The following is a 20,997-nucleotide window of genomic DNA, read 5'->3' as shown; positions in this document are numbered from 1 at the left end:
CTGAAATGTATTTGTACTGAGCTGGTGTTGTATTCATGTACTGAGCTTGGTTCTGGTGCTGTATATATATAATGAGCTTTGTTCAAGCACTGTATATATGTACCGAGCTTTGTTTTGGCGCTGTATATGTGTACTGAGCTTTGTTTTGGTGCTGTATATATATGTAATGAGCTTTGTTCTGATGCTGCATATATGTAATGAGCTTGGTTCTAGTGTTGTGTATAGAACTATATTTCTTGTAAAATGTACAAATGTTTTTATGCTCTAGTTACATAAAAAAAATATGGAAAAGGAATGACACGTCATTGATTGGTAGAGAAAACAAACATGGCGAGGGGGAAGGAGATGTCGGGAAAGAGGTTGGGGGGGGGGGGCGCCAAACTGAATCTTTGCCCTGGGTGTTGGAGAACCTAGCTACGCCTCTGCTCTTGGGCATAAAATCTTTTTATCCGATCTATAAACAAATCAAGGTCTAAGAAGCAAATAAAAATAGAAGTCTTTATTAGTCAATCATAGTATGAAAGATACTTCAAGGTTAAAAAAATTATTTTAAAGATAAAACAGCAAAAAAGCTCACCAGACCTAACAGGAAACAGAAGTGTAGTTGCCAGGGCTGGACTGGGGCTAAAATTACCCCCTGGCATTTAAAAGCACACAGGCCCACTTGCTCTGTAGTACTTGTGGAAGAGGTTTGTGTGTTTGTAGGTTATGAGATGGAGCGGTGAGTGCATCATGACTATACAGTAAATCATATATACTAGTATATGTGTTATAGTCATAGGCAGAATAGTCACAGCTCTGCCTGCTATTTACTTGAATGGGACTGAGCTGCTCTGAGATGTAATACCAAGCTACTAAAATGAAAAAGCTGTGCCTGGTAAACAAAGAAGGGGATGCGGCACTTATTTAGCCCTCTGTCCCTGTCTTTTCCCTGCATAGCGGCCCTTGGGCCAAGCTGCCGTTGCCTGCACAGCCAGGTAGCTAGAACACCTATGTATGGTGAAAAACAGTGATGGGGACGTAGTTCTAAATCAGCGCTGCATCCCTTCATTTTCAGGATTAGTGGCGGTCCCAGAGGTCGGATCCTCACGATCACTAAACGGGTTGTCAAGTTGAGAAAAATGTTCATACACCCTATCAGGGAATTCTGAGTTATTCTGTAAGTTAAAGTTCCCAATGGGGCAAGAGGGTGTCAGTAATTTGTAAATGTATTTGCTTTAATTACCTAGTAGTGGAGGGGAATCAGTTGACAAACTTTATAATTCAGACCCCTGCTGCCTGACCCTTGCCTTAGGTTTTACTATTTCTGACTGTCCTCAGCAGTTTGAGCTTATCACTGACCCTCAGGATAAAGGATTTGTTCAGGCGTTGGCAGGGCCAGATTTAGGATTAGTATTCTATGAAGAAGTCCATTTTGTAATAGAAAAAAGGTGTTTTTTTTTATTTATTTTTTTATTTGTTTTAACAAAAAAATTTAAATGCGATTGCTTATATAATACCCTGCAACACTTCTGTATGCTTGTTCGTTTTATGCATTGACTAATTGGAGTACAAACGGCTGCTATAAAACCCATTGGCGCACAGTGGGGGATATCTTCCTCTGACGGCCTAGATGCTGCGATCATTATTAACCACGACATCTAAAGAGGTAAACAGTCAGGATCTGAGTTATCTCTGAACCCAGTCGTTTCAGCTGTAATATACAGCTGACACCCGCTGCTGATGGTGCAGGCTCTGCTCCAAACTCTGTAAAACCAGCACCGTAAATGTATAGCGCTTGTTGCCACGGAGTTAAATAGGAGATTCTTTAAGGAAACTAGTATCCAAGGTTGTTACGAAAGGAATATCTAAGTGAACTGGTAGAACCAACATAATGATAGGAATCATACGCTTCTTTTTTCTTTATATGACAACAGTGTTTCTCTTTGTTTTCTCTGCAGATTCGTTTACATCCCACTTTCTCGGAGCTGTGTGAACGGAGTGATAACAAGGAATGCTGCCCTAGCTGGTCTCTTGGAAACTACATATCTGTATTGTACAACCGGTCTTCATGCCTGGAAATCACACAGAGCGACATTTCCCACATGTTATTTCTGCTGCGTTCCTGTGCTCCAGATTACCACAGAGGAGCCCTTACCCCTTCCTGCATAGGTTCACGTACAAAGAGGGATAAACATTCCCAATGTGCCAAAGTACCTGAAAAGTGCACGCGATCCAGCGCAGTTTATCAGCTGCTCCATTTTCTAGTTGACAGGGACTTTTTAAGCCCCCAAACCACATATTACCAGGTTCCATCTCTGAAATACAGTTTGTTGTTTTCACCAGCCAAAAAAGGTTCCTCAATGATGGACATTTATGTAGACAACTTGGAGTCCTGGGATCTCTTTGATAATTTCACAGCAATTACTGGAATGGACTTAGGTCTAAAGCAAAAACTTTTCCAGCACTACCTTGTTTTGGATACTGTGTATCCCGTCCTGGCAATATTGGCTATTTTTCTAGGTATGTCTTTTTACCTACATTCCTTTTTTATTACCTTTATGGTCCTGATGTCCGTTGTTGGCTCACTGATGATTTCCTTCTTTTTATACAAACTGGTCTTTAGAATAACTTTCTTTCCCTTTGTTAACCTATTTGCAGTTATCATCCTCAGTAGTATTTGTGCTAATCATACTTTTGTCTTCTTTGACCTTTGGAATCTCAGCAAAATACAACACTCAGCAGCTGGCATGCTACAATGGGTAAAACAAACTATGCACCATTTTGTATATCTTATGTTAGTATCTTGTTTGACAACCGGAGCTGCTTTCTATGCCAGTTACCTGAGTAGCATTACCTCGATTCGTTGCTTTTCCATTTACATGGGAACAGCTATACTAGTCAACATGACATTCATGATCACGTGGCTGCCTGCCACCATGGTTCTTTATGAAAGATACATTAGTGTAAACTGCACATACAAACCTGAAAATTACTGGAACAGTAATGGACGTAAAAGGATTTTTTTTAATTTTTACCAAAAACTTATGAGTGTCCATGGTACCTTGTCTGATACTTCAAAACTACTTTTTGAGAAGCTCCTTCCATTAGGCGTGATAAAGTTCCGGTACATCTGGATTTGTTGGTTTGCTGCACTGGCATCAGGTGGTGCATATATTGCTTGTGTGAGCCCAAAATTAAAGCTGCCATCTTCAGACATGTCTTCAGTTCAGATGTTTCGGCAGAGCCACCCGTTTGAGAGATATGATACCGAATACTGCCACCAGTTCATGTTTGAACATCAGGAACAAGGAGAAGGTCAGCATATGCCAATTACACTTATATGGGGTATTATGCCTGTGGATAATGGAGACCATCTTAATCCAGAGATCAAAGGGACACTTATCAAGGATACTACTTTTAGCCTCCACAGTGCTAATGATCAGAGATGGCTTTTGGAACTTTGTAATAAAGTGAGAAACCAAAGTTTTTACCTTTTAGATCAGGATAAAAAGCCAAACATCTGCTTCATGGAAGATTTCCACAGGTGGATGGAAAGTCGGCAGTGCTCCCAGACTGACCAAAACCATAATCTATGCTGTAACCAATTTTCATTTCCTTATTCAAGTGAATTACTTCTCCACTGCATAAAAATGATGGTCACAGAACAAGGACGCAGCGGTACTGAGGCTTATGATATTGGACCCAGATTTGATGCTGAAGGTAACTTGACCGCCTTGGTTCTGGAATTTCAGACAACATACTACTACAGTTTTAATTATAGCAAGGCCAGTAAATTCTATAACACATTAAACAAATGGCTCATAAATGAATTAAAGAACGCTCCACGAGGGCTTCAGAATGGATGGTTTACCAGCAGCCTTTCTCTGTTTAACCTCCAGCACATACTGAGTACTGAGATCATGATGGTAACAGGCTTTGCCGTAGCAATTTCCTTTGTAGTACTACTGCTAACTACATGGAATGTCTTACTAAGTTTATTTTCAGTTGCTGCAATAGGAGGCTCGGTTCTGGTCACAGTTGGTCTCTTAGTTCTTTTGGAGTGGCAATTTAACACAGTAGAATCCCTATTCGTTTCAGCAGCTGTTGGTCTTTCAGTTGACTTCACAGTAAATTATTGTATTTCCTATCATTTGTGTCCACATTCTGACCGCTTCAGCCGCGTAGCATTCTCTGTAAAGCAAATAAGCTGTGCCACGGCAATGGGAGCCTCCACTATGTTTTCTGCTGGGGTAATAATGTTGCCAGCGACAGTGCTGGCATACAGGAAACTGGGAATATTTATAATGATGATTAAATGCATTAGCTGTGGCTTTGCCACTTTCTTTTTCCAGTCACTTTGTTGCTTCTTTGGCCCAGAAAAGAACTGCGGGCAAATACTGTGGCCTTGTGCCAATGTCTTAAAGGACTGTCCCAATGACCCAAGGTTAAATGGCACATATGCTTATGGTGGGAATGAGAAACAAAGCAGGCTAAGGAAAGTCCAAGAATCAAACACAGAAAATGAACAATATGAGCTTCAGCCATTAGCGAGGAACTTAAGTGATAGTTTTGATAACAGTACTACAACTAGTAAGCTCTCCAAACGCCCATCCATTCTATCTGAAGATATGCAGTTATCAGAGAATAAGTGCCACAGAATTGAATCTCAGCATATTCAAAAACAAGAAGCTCAAGATTTCCAGGGTAATACAATTGAATGCAAAGGTTTCAATCAATGTTCTGCTTTGCAAACGTCTTCTCCTTACAGACATAGTAACTTTGAAGATAAGACAAAGGAGTCTGAACAATCATGCAATCAATGCATCTACCAGAGAATGAATAGCAAGACTTGGAATGGATCGGTGGTGGATCATGTCCATGTACATGACACACATTGTCAGACGCAATCTAGTATCTTGGAAAGCCCTAAAAGCAGTAGTCCTGTGCATTATTCCCCAGAGAGAAGCGTCCATATGTTTGAATATTCCAGGTGCCTGTGTTCAATGGGTAGTTCCTTTGATGCCATTGACTCAAATGAAACTTGTCTTAGTGATTTCGATCAGAGTTCTAAACAGGCTGACTCAACAAGCTGCTCTCCTGAATTTCTTGATGTACCCGATTCCCCCTGTCACAATGAAAGGGGCCATTTGAATGGAAAGAGAGAGACATTAAGACTGGCTCTAAGGGAAACAGTATTTGACTCCCCTACATCCTCAAACCAGACTAATATGTTATGGAAAATCCACTCAAACCAAGATAGTGACCCTGCTGTTGTTCTACCTAACAGCAAACCCGACATGCCCGATATCTGGATTAAAAGGACAAATGAACATAGTTCTGGCTGTTAGCTGAAATGTTAATATTCTATTTAGAAAGGAATTAAAAGTCTTTCAAATTGTCCCGTGAAATACTGATAAGTATGGAAACTTGTGTTATCTACATAAAGACCATCTATTCTCTTGATATTTTGGAATTTATTTTATTTTGTATTTTTTTACATTTACAGACATGGCAACTAATCCCTCATGTACTGCTTAGTTGTTATTTTTCATGTTTGCCCTGATGATTTGCCTAGCTCAAAAATTAGGAAATCTGAAACACATTTGTTATATTATGTATAATTTTTAAGTATTTTATTAGTATGTTTGTGGAAGATTACAATTTGTTCTAGAATGTACAATACATTATATGTATTCTGTGGTTAGCAAATGACTGGCAAGAAAACGGAAACTTTGACTAATTATTTACAGATGTGTCCACCGTTACCTTTGCTTGAATTGGCTTAAGGAATCCAATTTCTCATGAAACCATTTCAATACAATATCACGACATGCTAGCAAAACTCTTGACAGGTTGCAATTCAACTCACAACCGCTGGGTGACCACATATAGACACATATAGCATAGACATCTTGTGACAGAGTATCACAAAATCATGTTTGTTTGGGGTTTTTTAATCTCGTACAACACATCTCACTCAGGATAAGTTGAGATGAGAGGAAAGGTAAGGAAGGACACATCTGTAGTAACATAATGCTAATGAACATATGCGGAACATGTTGCAGTAGCTCTGCCAACTCATCTCACCCCCCTATGGGCACAGACAATGATATGGTAGCACAGTTACATCCTTTTGTCCAGGATTTAAGTAAATAGAGGTAAGGCTTAAATTATTTAGATGAGATGGTATTGTGGCTGCAGCTCAACCCATATGTGTTCTTTATGGTCCATTGAAGGTGGTTTGAGTATCTACCCACTACTTTCATGGCATATTAAATATTATTTCTGGTAGCTTATGAATGGGGAAAAGCAAGGGGGATACTTTTGTGTGGATTTTTTTCTACAAACAGATACTTAGATCAGGAAATCAGGCTATCGAGGAACTTTCTAAATTTCTTTTGTATTGAATGGGGACAAGCAGATAAAAAAAACTAATAAGATTGTAGGGTTACAGTCCATTCTCTTGTAAGATAACTGCTTTCAACAGTGAAAGTAGGATAAGCCAGTGCCAGACACCTCTGGCAGGATTTTTCTACTGGGGAACAAAGAATTGTGCATGTGGAAGTCCAACATGCCCAATCATTCTTTCCCTCTGACATCTGTCCAATCCAAGCATATTAGGATGTAAGCTGATCCAGACTAAATCAGTAGGTTTGGCCAACATTTATCTGTCATAGTTTGGTAAAGGTGTGCCAAAGTATTTCTGCGCTCACTTACTTTGTGGGGTAGTGTGATTCTTTTTTGTAGACAGGCTTTCCGTATATAACAGGCTGGCAGTGCAAGGAAAATTCGGTATTTCCTCAGTATATCGAAAAAGTATTAAGCAAAAGGAGCCCACATCATTGTGTAGTATATAGGTTTTAAAGGTGCAGTATAGAAATGCTGTACCCACATGGGGTAAAATGTGATCCTCAGTTCTTGGACCTGGTATCGTCCTCCCCGTCTGTGGTCTGTAAATAGTCCTCCAGTATTCCTGTTGTATCACAGGTCGTGGTAGTGAAGTGATCGTATAGATCAGTAAGTCCGTGAAGAAGTACCACTCCTGATGAAGCAGGGATCACCTGTGAGACGTTGAGCTCCTGGTTTTATTTATTGTTTTAAGTATTTTACCAGTCCTTTGACTAAACGTTTTAAATGGATAAAAATTAAAAGTAACTTTTTGACCCAATACCGAGGCCTGGTTACATAGTTACATAGTTCGTACGGTTGAAAAAAGACACATGTCCATCAAGTTCAACCAAGGGATTGTGAAACGGGAAGTAAAAAACTTCTACACATAAGAGCTTATATTTTTTTGTTCTAGGAAATGATCTAAGCCTTTTTTTCCCTGGTCTGTCACGTTTTCACGGACTTACTGATCCATACGATTACTTCACCAGCACGACCTGTGATACAAAAGGACTACTGGAGGACTATTTACAGACCACAGACGGGGAGGACGATCCCAGGTCCAACAACTGAGGATAACATTTTACCCCATGTGAGTACAGCATTTATCTAATGTATATGGCCAGCTTAAAGAGGACCTGTCACTAGGTCATATAAGTTGAACTGGTTAACTGACCTGAATAGCGCTGTGTCCCTGATTCCAGCGCTGGTTTTTTTCTTCCTGGACCCCTCTTTCCCATTCCAGAGATATGGCTCACTGTTGTGTTGGTTACCAGTTCCTGCGGTAGACTATTCCATAGATTCACAGTTCGCACAGTAAAATATGCTTGTCGTCTCTGCAGGTTGAACCTTTTTTTCTCCAGACGGAGGGAGTGCCCCCTTGTTTTTTGAGGGGGTTTTACATGCAACAGTATTTCACCACATTTTTTTGTATGTGCCATTAATATATTTATATAAGTTAATCATGTCCCCCCTTAGTCGTCTTTTTTCAAGGCTAAATAGGTTTAGTTCTTTTAATCTTTCCTCATAACTTAGATTCTCCATGCCCATTATTAGCTTCTTTGCTCTTCTTTGTATTTTTTCGAACTCCAGGACATCCTTTCTATGAACTGGAGCCCAGAACTTAACTGAATATTCTAGATGAGGCCTCACTAATGCTTTGTAAAGTGGTAATATTACATCCCTGTCCCGCGAGTCCATGCCTCTTTTAATACACGACAATATCTTGCTGGCCCTTGAAGCAGCTGATTGACATTGCATGTTGTTATTTCGTTTATGATTTACAAGTACACCCAGATCCTTCTCAACAAGTGACTCTCCCAGTATAGCTCCCCCTAGGACATATGATGCATGCAGGTTGTTCGTACCCAGGTGCATAACTTTACATTTATCTACATTAAACTTAATTTGCCAAGTGGACGCCCAAACACTTAGTTAGTTTAAATCTGCCTGCAATTCACAAACATCTTCCATAGTCTGAACTATATTGCATAGCTTGGTGTCATCTGCAAAAATAGAAATATTTCTCTATATCATTAATAAATAAGTTGAATAATAGTGGTCCCAGCACTGAACCCTGGGGTACACCACTTAGAACCGGGGACCATTCAGAGTAGGAATCATTGACCACAACTCTCTGGATACGGTCCTTGAGCCAATTCTCAATCCAATTACAAACGATACTTTCTAAACCTATAGTCCTTAATTTACCCATTAGACGTCTATGGGGGACAGTGTCAAATGCCTTTGCCTTTCCAAAAACACTATATCCACAGTGGCCCCTCTGTCTAGGCTTCTGCTTACCTCTTCATAAAAACAAATCAGGTTGGTTTGACAGCTTCTGTCCTATGTAAAACCGTGCTGGCTGTCACTTATAATACTATTTATTGTCACATAATCATGTATATAGTCCCTCAATAGCCCCTCAAACATTTTCCCCACAATTGATGTTAAGCTTACTGGTCTATAATTACCCGGCGAAGACCTAGAGCCCTTTTTTAAAATAGGCACCACATTTGCCCTGCGCCAATCCCTTGGCACTATACCAGTCATGAGAGACTCTCTAAATATTATGAAGAGGGGGACAGAAATAACTGAACTTAGCTCCTTAAGAACTCTAGGGTGTAGCCCATCTGGTCCCAGGGCCTTGTGTACGTTTATTTTATTTAATTTAGCTTGCACCATATCTACATTCATCCAATTCAGTATATCAACTGATATATTAACAGCACTGGCAGCGGCTACCTCAGATGCTCTTTCTTCTGTTGTATATACAGAGCGGAAGAACCCATTTAGTAACTCTGCCTTCTCTTGATCCCCTGTGACCAACTCCCCATTACCACTATCTAAGGGTCCTACATGTTCAGACCTTGGCTTTTTTGCATTTATATGCTTGAAGAATTTTTTAGGATTTGTTTTACTATCCTTGGCCACCTGCCTTTAATTTTGTATTTTTGCTGATTTTATTATCATTTTACAGATTTTATTAAGCTCTTTATATTTTACAAAGGCTACAGCTGTACCCTCAGAGTTCTATTTTTTAAATGCCCTTTTTTTGTCACGTATTGCCCTTTTTACAGAAGGTGTAAGCCATGTGGGGTTTCATTTTAGTCGTTTATACTTGTGACCTGTAGGAATACATTTTGCACTATAATTACTCAAAGTAGATTTGAAAATCTCCCATTTATCATTTGTCCCATTATTTAACATTAGTTCTTCCCAGTCTATATCCTGAATTGCAGCCCTCATCCTGTGGAAATTGGCCTTCTTAAAATTAAGTGTTTTTGCACTCCCAGCCTGTGCTTGTTTTTTACAGTATAGGTAAAATATAAATATATTATGATCACTGTTACTGAGGTTTTCACGAACATTGACATTCCCAACAAGCTCTGCATTATTAGAAATGATCAGATCCAACAGAGCTTCACCTTTAGTCGGGTCTTCCACAAACTGGCCCATAAAATTTGCAGTTGAAGCCGATCCATGACACCAATTAATATCCCGGTAATTAAAATCTCCCATTATCACTACAGTACCCGCCTGTGCAGCCTGCTCCATCTGTTTATATAGCTGAACTTCCATCTCCTCAGTTATATTGGGGGGTCTATAGATTACACCAAAAGTAATTTTTTCAGTGTTTACCTCCCTTTGTAATTCCACCCACAAGGTTTCAACCTCCTCACAATCTTCACCCTCTAATGTCTCATTCACACTCACCTTCATATCGCTTCTCACATACAGACATACACCACCACCTTTCATATACACCTTGTCTTTCCGAAACAGTGTAAAACCCTGTAGATTTACAGCCCAATCATGTGAAGAGTCCAGCCATGTTCCAGCAACACCAACTATATCTATATTTTCTTCCAGTATCAAGGCCTCCAGCTCCCCAATTTTGCTTGCTAGACTTCTGGCATTTGTGAACATACACTTTAACTTGCCTTAAAATGTTTCACTTTCATTATCAGAAATGTGATTATTTGACATTTGGGCTTTTTTATTTTCACTGCTGTTTTGTAACGAAAGGATCTCCTTATCTTGTTGCCTAGTCCTCTCCCCACCGTCTGTTTCTCCCCCCACCAATATAGTCTGACCCCTCTCTAACCTAACTACCCCTTTATTTTCTACATTGGCCTCCCTCCTCAGCCCTAGTTTAAACACTCCGCCACCCCAGCTAGAATTCTCTCCCCCAGCACAGCGGACCCCCTTCCATTTAGGTGCAAATCATCTGCAGAATACAGTTTGTACCCAAATGAAAAGTCAGCCCAGTGCTCTAGGAACCCAAAGCCTTCTCCTCTACACCAAGACTTAAGCCATGCATTTAACTCTCTGAGCTCCCGCTGTCTCTCCTGTGATGCGCATGGCACAGGCAGTATTCCTGAGAATACAACCTTGGAGGTCCTTCCCTTCAGTTTGTAGCCTAGTTCTTTAAAATTATTCTTAAGGCTCCTCCACCTACTATTTATTCTGTCGTTGGTACCGACATGGACCACAACAGCTGGATCATCACCAGCCCCTCCCAGCAATTTGTCCACCCGTTCCACCACATGCCGAACCCTGGCACCAGGGAGACAGCAAACCATTCGGTTGAGGCGGTCTTGGCGACAAACTATTCTACCCGTCTTCCTGATTATAGAATCCCCTACAACTATCAATTGTCTTGGCTTACCTGCATTACCATCCCGCCGACTACTAGCTGGGCTGTTCTCCCGGCTGTTAGGGAGATCAGTATCCACTAGGGCTGCCATTTCTGAGACTGACACCCTCGCATCATCACCCAACTTGGCAATTTTGCCTGGAATGTCAGAAACCGGATCGGCCTTCCTTTTCTTTGACCCCTTTCTACTGCCCCTAACTACATTAACCCAGCTACTTACCTGATCCTGCTCACCCATGTCTTCACCCTCCAGTTCTAACCCACTAACTGCATGCTCCGTGAGCAGCAAGCTCAGCTCAAGATTGTCTATCCTCCTCAGTGTTGCATTCTGCTCCTCCAGATCTCTAATGCGAGCTTCCAGGTGAACAACATGCTCACATCTGCCACAGAGATATTCACCCTGGAACTCCGGCTCCAGTCGTGTATACATATGGTAAACTGTGCACTGAAGAAAACCTCCAATCTTGCTATCCATTATCCAAGTTACAGCAAAACAGTGAACAATTGTCAAAGTAAAAGAAAAGAGTACTTACTGGGGCTTCAACTCCTCTTTTCAACTCCGGTTTTAGAACTCCACTTAGATCACAAGCCACTTAAACCACCAAGCTCAGAAAGAGCAAAGGAACTAGGCAGCAGGTGGACGTCAGGCGTGGAGAAGCAGACAGGCGTGGGATCCAGCACAGCATGACTACAGCAAGCAGGGCACTAGATCAGGATACAGGAACAGGAACAGGAAACACTGGGAGCAGGAAACACTAGGGGACCATTTGCATAGACAAACTATAGGGAACACAACAACGCTCAGGCATAGAACTAGGCGGCTGAACCCCTCTTATAGTCCAGGGTACTCACGGGTCAAAGTTCGTCCATGAGGTCCGGTGAGCATGCTGCCGCTTTAAGAGCGGGCACGAGTGTGCGCGCGCAACCTATGGGATCTGGCAGAGGTGAGTGGATGCGAGCACTGGCATCTCCTGAGGAGGAGGTTGGGGCCAGCGCTTGCCAGCTCCAACCTCCCCCTGACAGCCGCAGCCACGGACATTACAGTATCCCCCCTCTTACGCCCCCTCTTCTTGGGACCAGTGTGAGAGAGAAACTTCTTCAGAAGAGTAGGGGCATTGTGGTTCTCCTCTGGCTCCCCGGATCTCTCTTCAGGGCCGAACCCCCATCAATCCACCAAATAAAAAGTCTTTCCTCTCACTCTTTTGGTGTCCAAGATCTCCTTGACCTCAAAGATGTCTGAGGCAACCGCAGGGCTGGGAGTCTTGGACAGGCGGTTCAGGATCACTGGTTTCAGGAGGGAGACATGGAAGGAGTTGGGAATCCTGAGAGTAGGAGGCAGCCGAAGCTTGTAGGTCGATAGTGTTGATCTGTTGCAGGACCTCGAACGGTCCGAGGAACCTGGGGGCAAATTTACATGACGGCGCCCTCAGTTGGATATTCCTAGACGACAGCCAGACCTTAGTGCCAGGAAGAAACCGAGAAGGCTCTCCTCTCTTTGTGTCAGCCTTCCGTTTCATGCGGTCCACTGCCATCAGGATTGAGGATCGAGTCTGCTGCCGGATCTGCAAAAAGTCTCTAAACGTGGAGTCAGCTGCAGGTTTCTCAGAAGTATCAGGCACCGGAAGCGGAATTCGTGGGTGCTGGTCGTAGACAATGCAGAACGGTGTATTCCTAGTAGGCTCGCTGGTGTGATTATTGTAGGAGAACTCCGCCCATGGGAGCAGTTGCACCCAGTCATCATGCTGTTTGGAGATGAAGTGGCGTAGGTAGTTCTCCAAAATCTGGTTGATCCTCTCGACCTGACCATTAAAGTGAGGATAGTAGGCAGAAGAAAAGTCCAACTTCACGCCAAGAAGTCTGCAGAGGGCCTCGAGGTAAACTGAACCCCCCCCCCCCCCCGATCAGACACAATATGCTGCAGCCATGCAGGCGGAAGATGTGTTGAATAAATAACTTGGCCAACTGAGGAGCAGAAGGAAGACCGGTCAGAGGAACGAAGTGGGCCATCTTCGAAAATCGGTCCACCACCACCCAGACAGCACTGCATCCAGCAGAGAGAGGCAGGTCCATGATAAAGTCCATCGCTATATGCTGCCAGGGAGCATTGGGCACAGGCAATTGGGAGCAGACCAGCATGTCTGGAGTGTGTGGCTTTGTTGGCTGCACATACAGCACAGGAAGAAACGAAGTCCACAATATCCTTGGGCAGGGTGGGTCACCACAAATGACGAGCAATCAAATCCCGAGTCTTACGTAACCCCGCTAGACCTGCCAGTCTAGAGGAATGTCCCCAGCGGAGGATTCTTCCACGATTAGCATTCGCACAAAAGTCCTCCCTGGAGGAATGTCCCCAATTTGCAGGGGATTGACCGAGACAATGCAGGATGGATCGATAATGTTCTGTGAACTCTCAATTGTGTCTTCTGTCTCGAAAGACCTGGACAAGGCATCGGCCCTCACATTCTTGTCAGCCGGGCGATAATGAAGCTCAAACTGAAACCTTGCAAAGAACAGTGACCACCTGGCCTGACGAGGTTTCAGCCGTTGGGCCGTCTGAAGGTAGGTCAGATTCTTGTGGTCCGTAAAAATCAAGATTGTGTGAGCTGCGCCCTCTAGTAGATGTCTCCACTCTTCCAGAGCCAATTTGATGGCCAGTAACTCCCGATCCCCAATCGAGTAGTTGCGTTCTGTGGAAGAGAAGAGCTTGGAAAAGTAACCACATACCCTTGACTTGCCCTTGGGACCTCTCTGGAACAGGAGTGCACCAGCACCGACAGAGGATGCGTCCACCTCCAACGAGAACTGCAGAGAGACATCCGGATGATGGAGGATAGAGGCTGACGACGTGAAAGCACACTTTAGGCTATTGAATGCGGACTCTGCCTCGGGAGTCCACACCTTGGCGTTCATACCCTTCTTAGTAAGGTTAGAAATGGGAGAAGTCAGTGAGGAGAAGTTCGGAATAAACTGCCTGTAAAAGTTAGCAAATCCCAAAAAGCGCTGTATGGCCTTCAAGCCTTGAGGGCGTGGCCACTCCAGAACAGACTTCACCTTCTCAGGGTCCATCTCGAGACCTCGATTCGAGACGATGTAGCCCAGGAAGGGTAGAGCATCCTTGTCAAATACGCATTTCTCCAACTTACAGACGATTCTCCCTCAACCGTAACAGAACCTGACGGACATGTCTCTGGTGCGTCATAGGATCTGGGGAGAAAATCAAGATGTCATCAAGGTAGACTACAACACAAACATACACCGTGTTCCAAATTATTATGCACATTGGATTTGAGTGTCATAAACATTTAATTATTAGTTTTTCAATTAAACTCATGGATGGTATTGTGTCTTAGGGCTCTTTGGATCATTGTAATCAATCTCAGACACTTGTGATAATTAGTTTGCCAGGTGTGCCCAATCAAAGGAAAACTACTTAAGAAGGATGTTCCACATTATTAAGCAGGCTACAGGTTTCAAGCAATATGGTAAAGAAAGAGGATCTCTCTGCTGCCGAAAAGCGTTAAATAGTGCAATACCTTGGACAAGGTATGAAAACATTGGATATTTCAAGAAAACTTAAGTGTGATCCTCGTACTGTGAAAAGATTTGTGGCTGATTCAGAGCACAGACGAGTTCGTTCAGATAAAGGCATAATGAGGAAGGTTTCTGCCAGACAAATTAATAGGATTAGGAGAGCAGCTGCTAAAATGCCATTGCAAAGCAGCAAACAGGTATTTGAAGCCGCTGGTGTCTCTGGAGTCCCGCTAACCTCAAGGTGTAGGATCCTCCAGAGGTTTGCAAGTGTGCATAAAGCTATTATTCGGCCACCCCTAAACAATGCTTACAAGCAGAAACGGTTGCAGTGGGCTCAGAAATACATGACTAATTTTCAAACCGTGTCGTTTACTGATGAGTGCCGTGCAACACTGGATGGTCCAGATGGATGGAGTAGTGGATGGTTGGTGAATGCCCACCATGTCCCAACAAGGCTGCGACGTCAGCAAGGAGGTGGCGGAGTCATGTTTTGGGCTGGAATCATGGGGAGAGAGCTGGTAGGCCCCTTTAGGGTCCCTGACGGTGTGAAAATTACCTCTGCAAAGTACGTAGAGTTTATGACTGACCACTTTCTTCCGTGGTACAAAAAGAAGAACCGTGCCTTCTGTAGCAAAATTATCTTCATGCATGACAATGCACCATCTCATGCTGCAAAGAATACCTCTGTGTCATTGGCTGCTGTGGGCATAAAAGGAGAGAAACTCATGGTGTGGCCCCCATGTTCCCCTGACCTCAACCCTATTGAGAACCTTTGGAGCATCCTCAAGCAAAATATCTATGAGAGTGGGAGGCAGTTCACATCAAAACAGAAGCTCTGGGAGGCTATTCTGAAATCCTGCAAAGATATTCAAGCAGAAACTGTCCAAATACTCACAAATTCAATGGATGCAAGAATTGTGAAGGTGATATCAAAGAAGGGGTCCTATGTTAACATGCAACTTGGCCTGCTAAGTTTTTTTTTATTGAAAGAGCTTTTGATTTCTGTAAATATGACCTCCTGATGCTGCAAATTCAACAAATTACCATTTTAGTTCTCTTTACAACCTTTAGAATGTTTTGATCTCTCTCTGTTGTGCATAATAATTTGAAACAGTGCATTTTGAGTTTTTTACTTCTAAAAAAAAATCTGTTATCATTAGGAGATTTGTTCAATAAAATTTGCATTAAACTCCAACGGTTGATGGCTTGAAGATTATACTGACTGTCATTTGCATCGACTATTTAGGAAAATCAGCGAAAAATAACATTTGCTTAATAATTTGGAACGCGGTGTAGAGGAGGTCACAGAAAATGGCATTCACAAACTCCTGGAAGACCGCGGGAGCATTACACAGACCGAAGGGCATTACCAGATACTCATAGTGTCCATCACGGGTGTTAAATGCAGTCTTCCATTCATCACCCTGGCAAATCCGGATTAGGTCGTAAGCCCCACGCAGGTCTAGTTTAGAAAAAAAATTTGCACCACGTATACGATCAAACAGTTCGGAGAACAGTGGCAACGGATATTTATTCTTCACCGTGATCTGGTTGAGACCACGGTAGTCGATGCAAGGACGAAGAGAGCCATCTTTCTTTTTGACGAAGAAGTACACGGCTCCTGCCGGGGAGAAAGACTTTCATATGACGCCCCTTTCTAAGTTCTCTTTCACATAAGAGGACATGGACAGAGTCTCTGGCAAGGAGAGAGCATATACCCTACCACAGGGAAGGGATGCACCAGGAATTAGTTCAATAGGGAAGTCATACGCCCAATGTCTCCACCTCCCTCTTGCTGAAGACGTCCGAAAAGACAGCAAAATGACCCGGCAATCCTGCCAATGACCGAGGCAGCGAAGGCTAAGCCGAACGAACCTGCACCAGGCAATGACCTTGATACTCAGGTACCCCACTGAAGAACCTCTCCAGAATTCCAGTGCAGAACTGGGGCATGCAGCCGGAGCCAAAGCAGGCCCAGCAACACAGGGTTAACAGCTTTGGGCAGGACATAGAAAGGCAGAAGTTCGGAGCAAAGAGCTCCCACTTGGAGCCTCAGCGGCCCGGTCACAGCTAAAACAGGATCTGGCAGAGGTAGTCCATTTGCTGAAGCTACTGTCAACGGGCTCTCCAGAGGGGTGGTGGGTAATTGCAGAAGGTCCACCAGATCTCTGCAGATGAAATTAGCAGCGGATCCAGAGTCCAGATACGCAGAGACCTGATGCGTTCTCTCGCAGGACACTATGGTCACAGGCATGTTCAATTTAGACGGAATTCCATCTTTACCCAAGGTCGTCACTCCAAGCAACTCTAGGTTTTGGGATTTTTGGGGGCACAGGCGCACCAGATGGCCATCGAGGCCGCAATAAAGACAGAGTCCAGATGTGCGTCTGCGTTGTCTCTCCTGAGTAGATAACTTATACTGATCCGTTATTACCGACTTCTTGGGGAGGATCGACGTTTGAGGACAGCAGGGCTCCTTCCCGTTGAACCTCTTGGAGGCGTTCACGGATCCGTATATCAATCCGCCCAGACAGAAGGATGAGGTCATCCAGGGTAGACGGCAGATCCCGGGCGGCAAGTTTGTCTTTAATTCTGGAAGATAGTCCGTGCCAGAATGCAGCCACCAGAGCCTCATTGTTCCATAAGAACTCTCCCGCCACGGAAGTGGATGGCGTACTCATTCAGGGAGGTGTCTCCTTGGCGCAGGTTAATTAAAGAAGCCGCTGCAGATGAGACCCGTCCAGGCTCCTCAAACACCATGTGAAATGTTCGGAAGAAGGCAGGGAAGTCACGGGTCTCTGGTCCTTGTCTCTCCTAGATAGGCTTCGCCCATGCAAGAGCCTTTCCGGTGAGGAGAGAAATTATGAAAGCGACCCTGGCACCATCAGACAAAAAAGTCCTAACATACAGACTAAAATGGATCTGGCATTGATTAAGAAAACCACGACAGGTACTTGCTTCTCCATCATAGCGATCAGAAAGTGGCAAAGAAACACGTGGGTCAATACTGCCAAGAGGTGTAGACTGAGGATCCACATTGCTAGGAGGTGTAGTAGGAGGAACGGCAGCTTGTGCCTCCTGTCGACGCGCAAGAATGTTCAACGCCTGGAGGAGTTGGTCCTGTCGAGAACGGAGGTCCAGCATATCCGCTCCCATCTCCTGAGTCATCTTCAGAGTCTCGAACCGACCAGCGGGGTCCATGGCCTGAGCATACTGTCACGAAGGGTCTGTGGACCCACTGGGCCATACTGCCTTGGCGGTAAGGCAGCTGGCCATGAGGGAGCAGGTGGATGTCTATAGTATATAGGGTACCTGTGGCAGCACGGACAGTAGCTTGGCAGAAATTAGGCAGCAGGTGGACGTCAGGCATGGAGAAGCAGACAGGCGTGGTATCCAGCACAGCACGACTACAGCAAGCACGGCACTAGATCAGGATACAGGAACAGGAAACACTGGGAGCAGGAAACACTAGGGGACCATTTGCATAGACAAACTATAGGGAACACAACAACGCTCAGGCATAGAACTAGGGGGCTGGACCCCTCTTATAGTCCAGGGTACTCACAGGTCAAAGTTCGTCCATGAGATCCGGTGCGCGCGCTGCCCCTTTAAGAGCGGGCACGAGCGTGCGCGCGCACCCTACTGGATCCGGCAGAGGTGAGTGGACACGAGCGCTGGCGTCTCCTGAGGAGGAGGCTGAGGCCAGCGCTTGCCTACTCGTAGCTGCGGCTGTCACGGGGAGGTTGGAGCTGACAGCCTGTAGCCACGGACATTACACCCCATTTAGGGACTGCATTGTACAGCTTAAAGGAAATTTTGATTGTGCCTTTATATTCATTACATCAATCAATTGCCCTAATAGTTAACTTGTGGATGACATTGCGACCATTATACCGCCATCCAAATGTTGATCAGAGGACTGTAAAATACATTCTTCAATCTCTAATCATCCTATTAAGTCATTCAGAGCCAAGGAGGGTAATCCAACATCTTTCCCTGAACCACTAGGTGGAGTTTAGGAGATTGTTTAGTGGTAGTTGCAGGCAGTCAGAATTTTAGCATTTTACTCTATAGCGGTTTGAAGAGAAGCAGGGAATTTGCAGCTCTGTAAGAAGAAACAGATTTCCAAACTCTATTAAGATATTTTACAACATTAATATGTACATAATTTTGGAACTAGTGTTTTTAAAATTATTTGTTTTTCAATAACCTCTACAATTATCGTTTTTCTCCTTTTTGCATCAATTTTTGCAAACAGTAAAAAGAAAAGAACATGGTCAAAAATTGGCAATGTACATGGTATATAGCAAAACTTGGTTACTGTATAGGACTCCATGATGTCTTTTTGTAAATTATTTGATAGCCGTTGTGTAAACCATTATAACATGGGGAATATTGTCATAAAATGCATTCTTAGACGATCAGAAAATGTGTTGAGTAAGAGTAAATTTAATGCAAATATAAAGTTTATAGGGTTAGTAAATAATTTATTTGTATATTTCAATTACGTCTCTGTAAACTTGTACTGAATTTCTATGGTATCTACTTATATATGTAATGTTCTTAAAAATATTTCATAGAAATCTGTATTAATGTGTTCCATAAATATAATTTCATTCAAAACAATTTCTCGCTTTATTTGAAGTCTATTGACAAATGTTTTTGAAAATATGCAAAATATTTTAAAACACTGGAAATATACAGCGCTATGGTACACTAACATATGACAATTGGATTTCATATTAGTTAGCATTGTTAAAAGAAACAAACTTATAAAAGCCCTTATTACCTTTGTGGGAAAAATAACTGCCCCTGTAAGTGTATTTTCATTTTAAGGCCTTGTTCAGACAGTGCAGATTTGCTGTCTTTGGCTTGAAAGGCAAAATCCGCAGCAAATTTGCACAGTGCGAACAAGGCCTAACAGTTTGGATCTTTGGAAAACCATTTGTGCTACACCTGTCCCCAGGTTGAGTGCAGTATTGCAGCTCAGTCCCATTCACTTCAATGATGCTGAGCTGCAAACCCAGATGCAACCTATTGATAAGAGTGGTACTGTTTCTGGAAGAAAGCTGACATGTCTCTAATCCTATACAACCCCATTAAAGGGGTTGTATACTTTAGAAAACCCACTTTCATATATCCTATTAGAGAATTTAGAGTTAAAGGGTTGTCCACTACCAGATAACTGATGACCTATCCACCGGATAGGGGGTCCGACATCCGGACCGTTAAGCCGCACCGGACGTACATGCCGGAAACAGTTGGCTCTGGTCATAGTACTGCAGCTCTGCTCCTATTCAAGTCAATAGGAGCAGAGTTGCAGTTCTTCGGCACGGCCGCTATGCTATGTACGGAGCAAACTGCTTCTGGCTCCCTACATCACATAATGGGCATTAACATCTGGTGCCCGCTGGCCACCGGAGCGGCCGATTGGTGCAGGGTCTGTGTGTCAGACCTACACTTATGATATACTGGTGACTTATACGGTGGATGGGACATCAGTTGTCAGGTAGTGGAAAACCGCTTTAATAAAGAAGGTTCTCTGTTCAGAGTGGATAGCAGTTCTAAACAGAGTCTCTATCTCTAGAGAAATAGTCCTTTTCTATATTACACAGACGAGCCATTGATGTGAATGGACAATATGTAATGCTTAATTTCCACTGGGCTGGCGCTGTAGGGAAATTAAACACTTACTGCCAAGTTTCCCCACAAATTACAACAGATTGCTGGGGGTCCCAGACGTGGAGTCAAGGGACTATTCTAATAAGTAGAGACTGTTGCAAGCGTCAACCCCTTTAAAGAGGTTATCCCACTTGTTAACATTTTTTTTTAAACAGCTGCCAATGTCCTCAATGAAAAAACAATCACTACTCACTTATTCTGTCCCCGAGTCATCCAGTGCTGACGTTCCTGCGGTCCTTCCGATGTTTGTTTAAATGTGGCATGTATGTAATCGTTGTCATATATTCCTGGCAAGAATACAATATGTTAGTGCTGGCTCACCGGGGGACAGAATAAGTACTGACTCTTTGTGGACATTTGCAGCTGTTCCAAAAAATAATTCGTTAACCCCTTCAATAAACTCAAACTTGGTGTTTCTTAGCAATTACCATGCTTCATTAGAGACATTATTATGTGCAGGGGCGTAACTAGGATAGACTGGGCCCCATAGCAAACTCTTGACTGGGGCCCCCCCAGGTGCCATACGCAGCCCTCCTTATAGATAGTGCCCCCTGTAGATTGTGACATACATCCTCCCTGTAGATATCATCATAAAGCCCCCCTGTATATAGTGCCACACAGCCCTTCCCTTAGTAAATAGTTCCACCCAGCCCCCCCCTTAGTAAATAGTGCCACACACAGACTCCTGTAGATTGCGCCACACACAGCCCCCTGTAGATAGTGCCCCCATAGCCCCCCTATAGATAGTGACCCCC

General features: G+C 43.5%; 1 protein-coding gene across 1 annotated transcript in view; it reads left to right on the top strand.

Annotated features, from left to right (window-relative positions):
* DISP2 (dispatched RND transporter family member 2) overlaps nucleotides 1-7,371 on the top strand; it is a 68,981-nt gene extending 61,610 nt beyond the window's left edge. Inside the window, exon 8 of the mRNA XM_075844281.1 lies at nucleotides 1,941-7,371. Coding sequence (XP_075700396.1) covers nucleotides 1,941-5,330 — 3,390 coding nt within the window. The 3' untranslated portion in view covers nucleotides 5,331-7,371. The remainder of the gene's footprint in view (nucleotides 1-1,940) is intronic.
* Nucleotides 7,372-20,997: the final 13,626 nt, after the last annotated feature.

This window comes from Rhinoderma darwinii, chromosome 12 (assembly GCF_050947455.1).
Source record: "Rhinoderma darwinii isolate aRhiDar2 chromosome 12, aRhiDar2.hap1, whole genome shotgun sequence".
In the NCBI taxonomy this organism is placed as follows: domain Eukaryota; kingdom Metazoa; phylum Chordata; class Amphibia; order Anura; family Rhinodermatidae; genus Rhinoderma; species Rhinoderma darwinii.
This window is presented reverse-complemented; position numbering and strand designations above follow the sequence as displayed.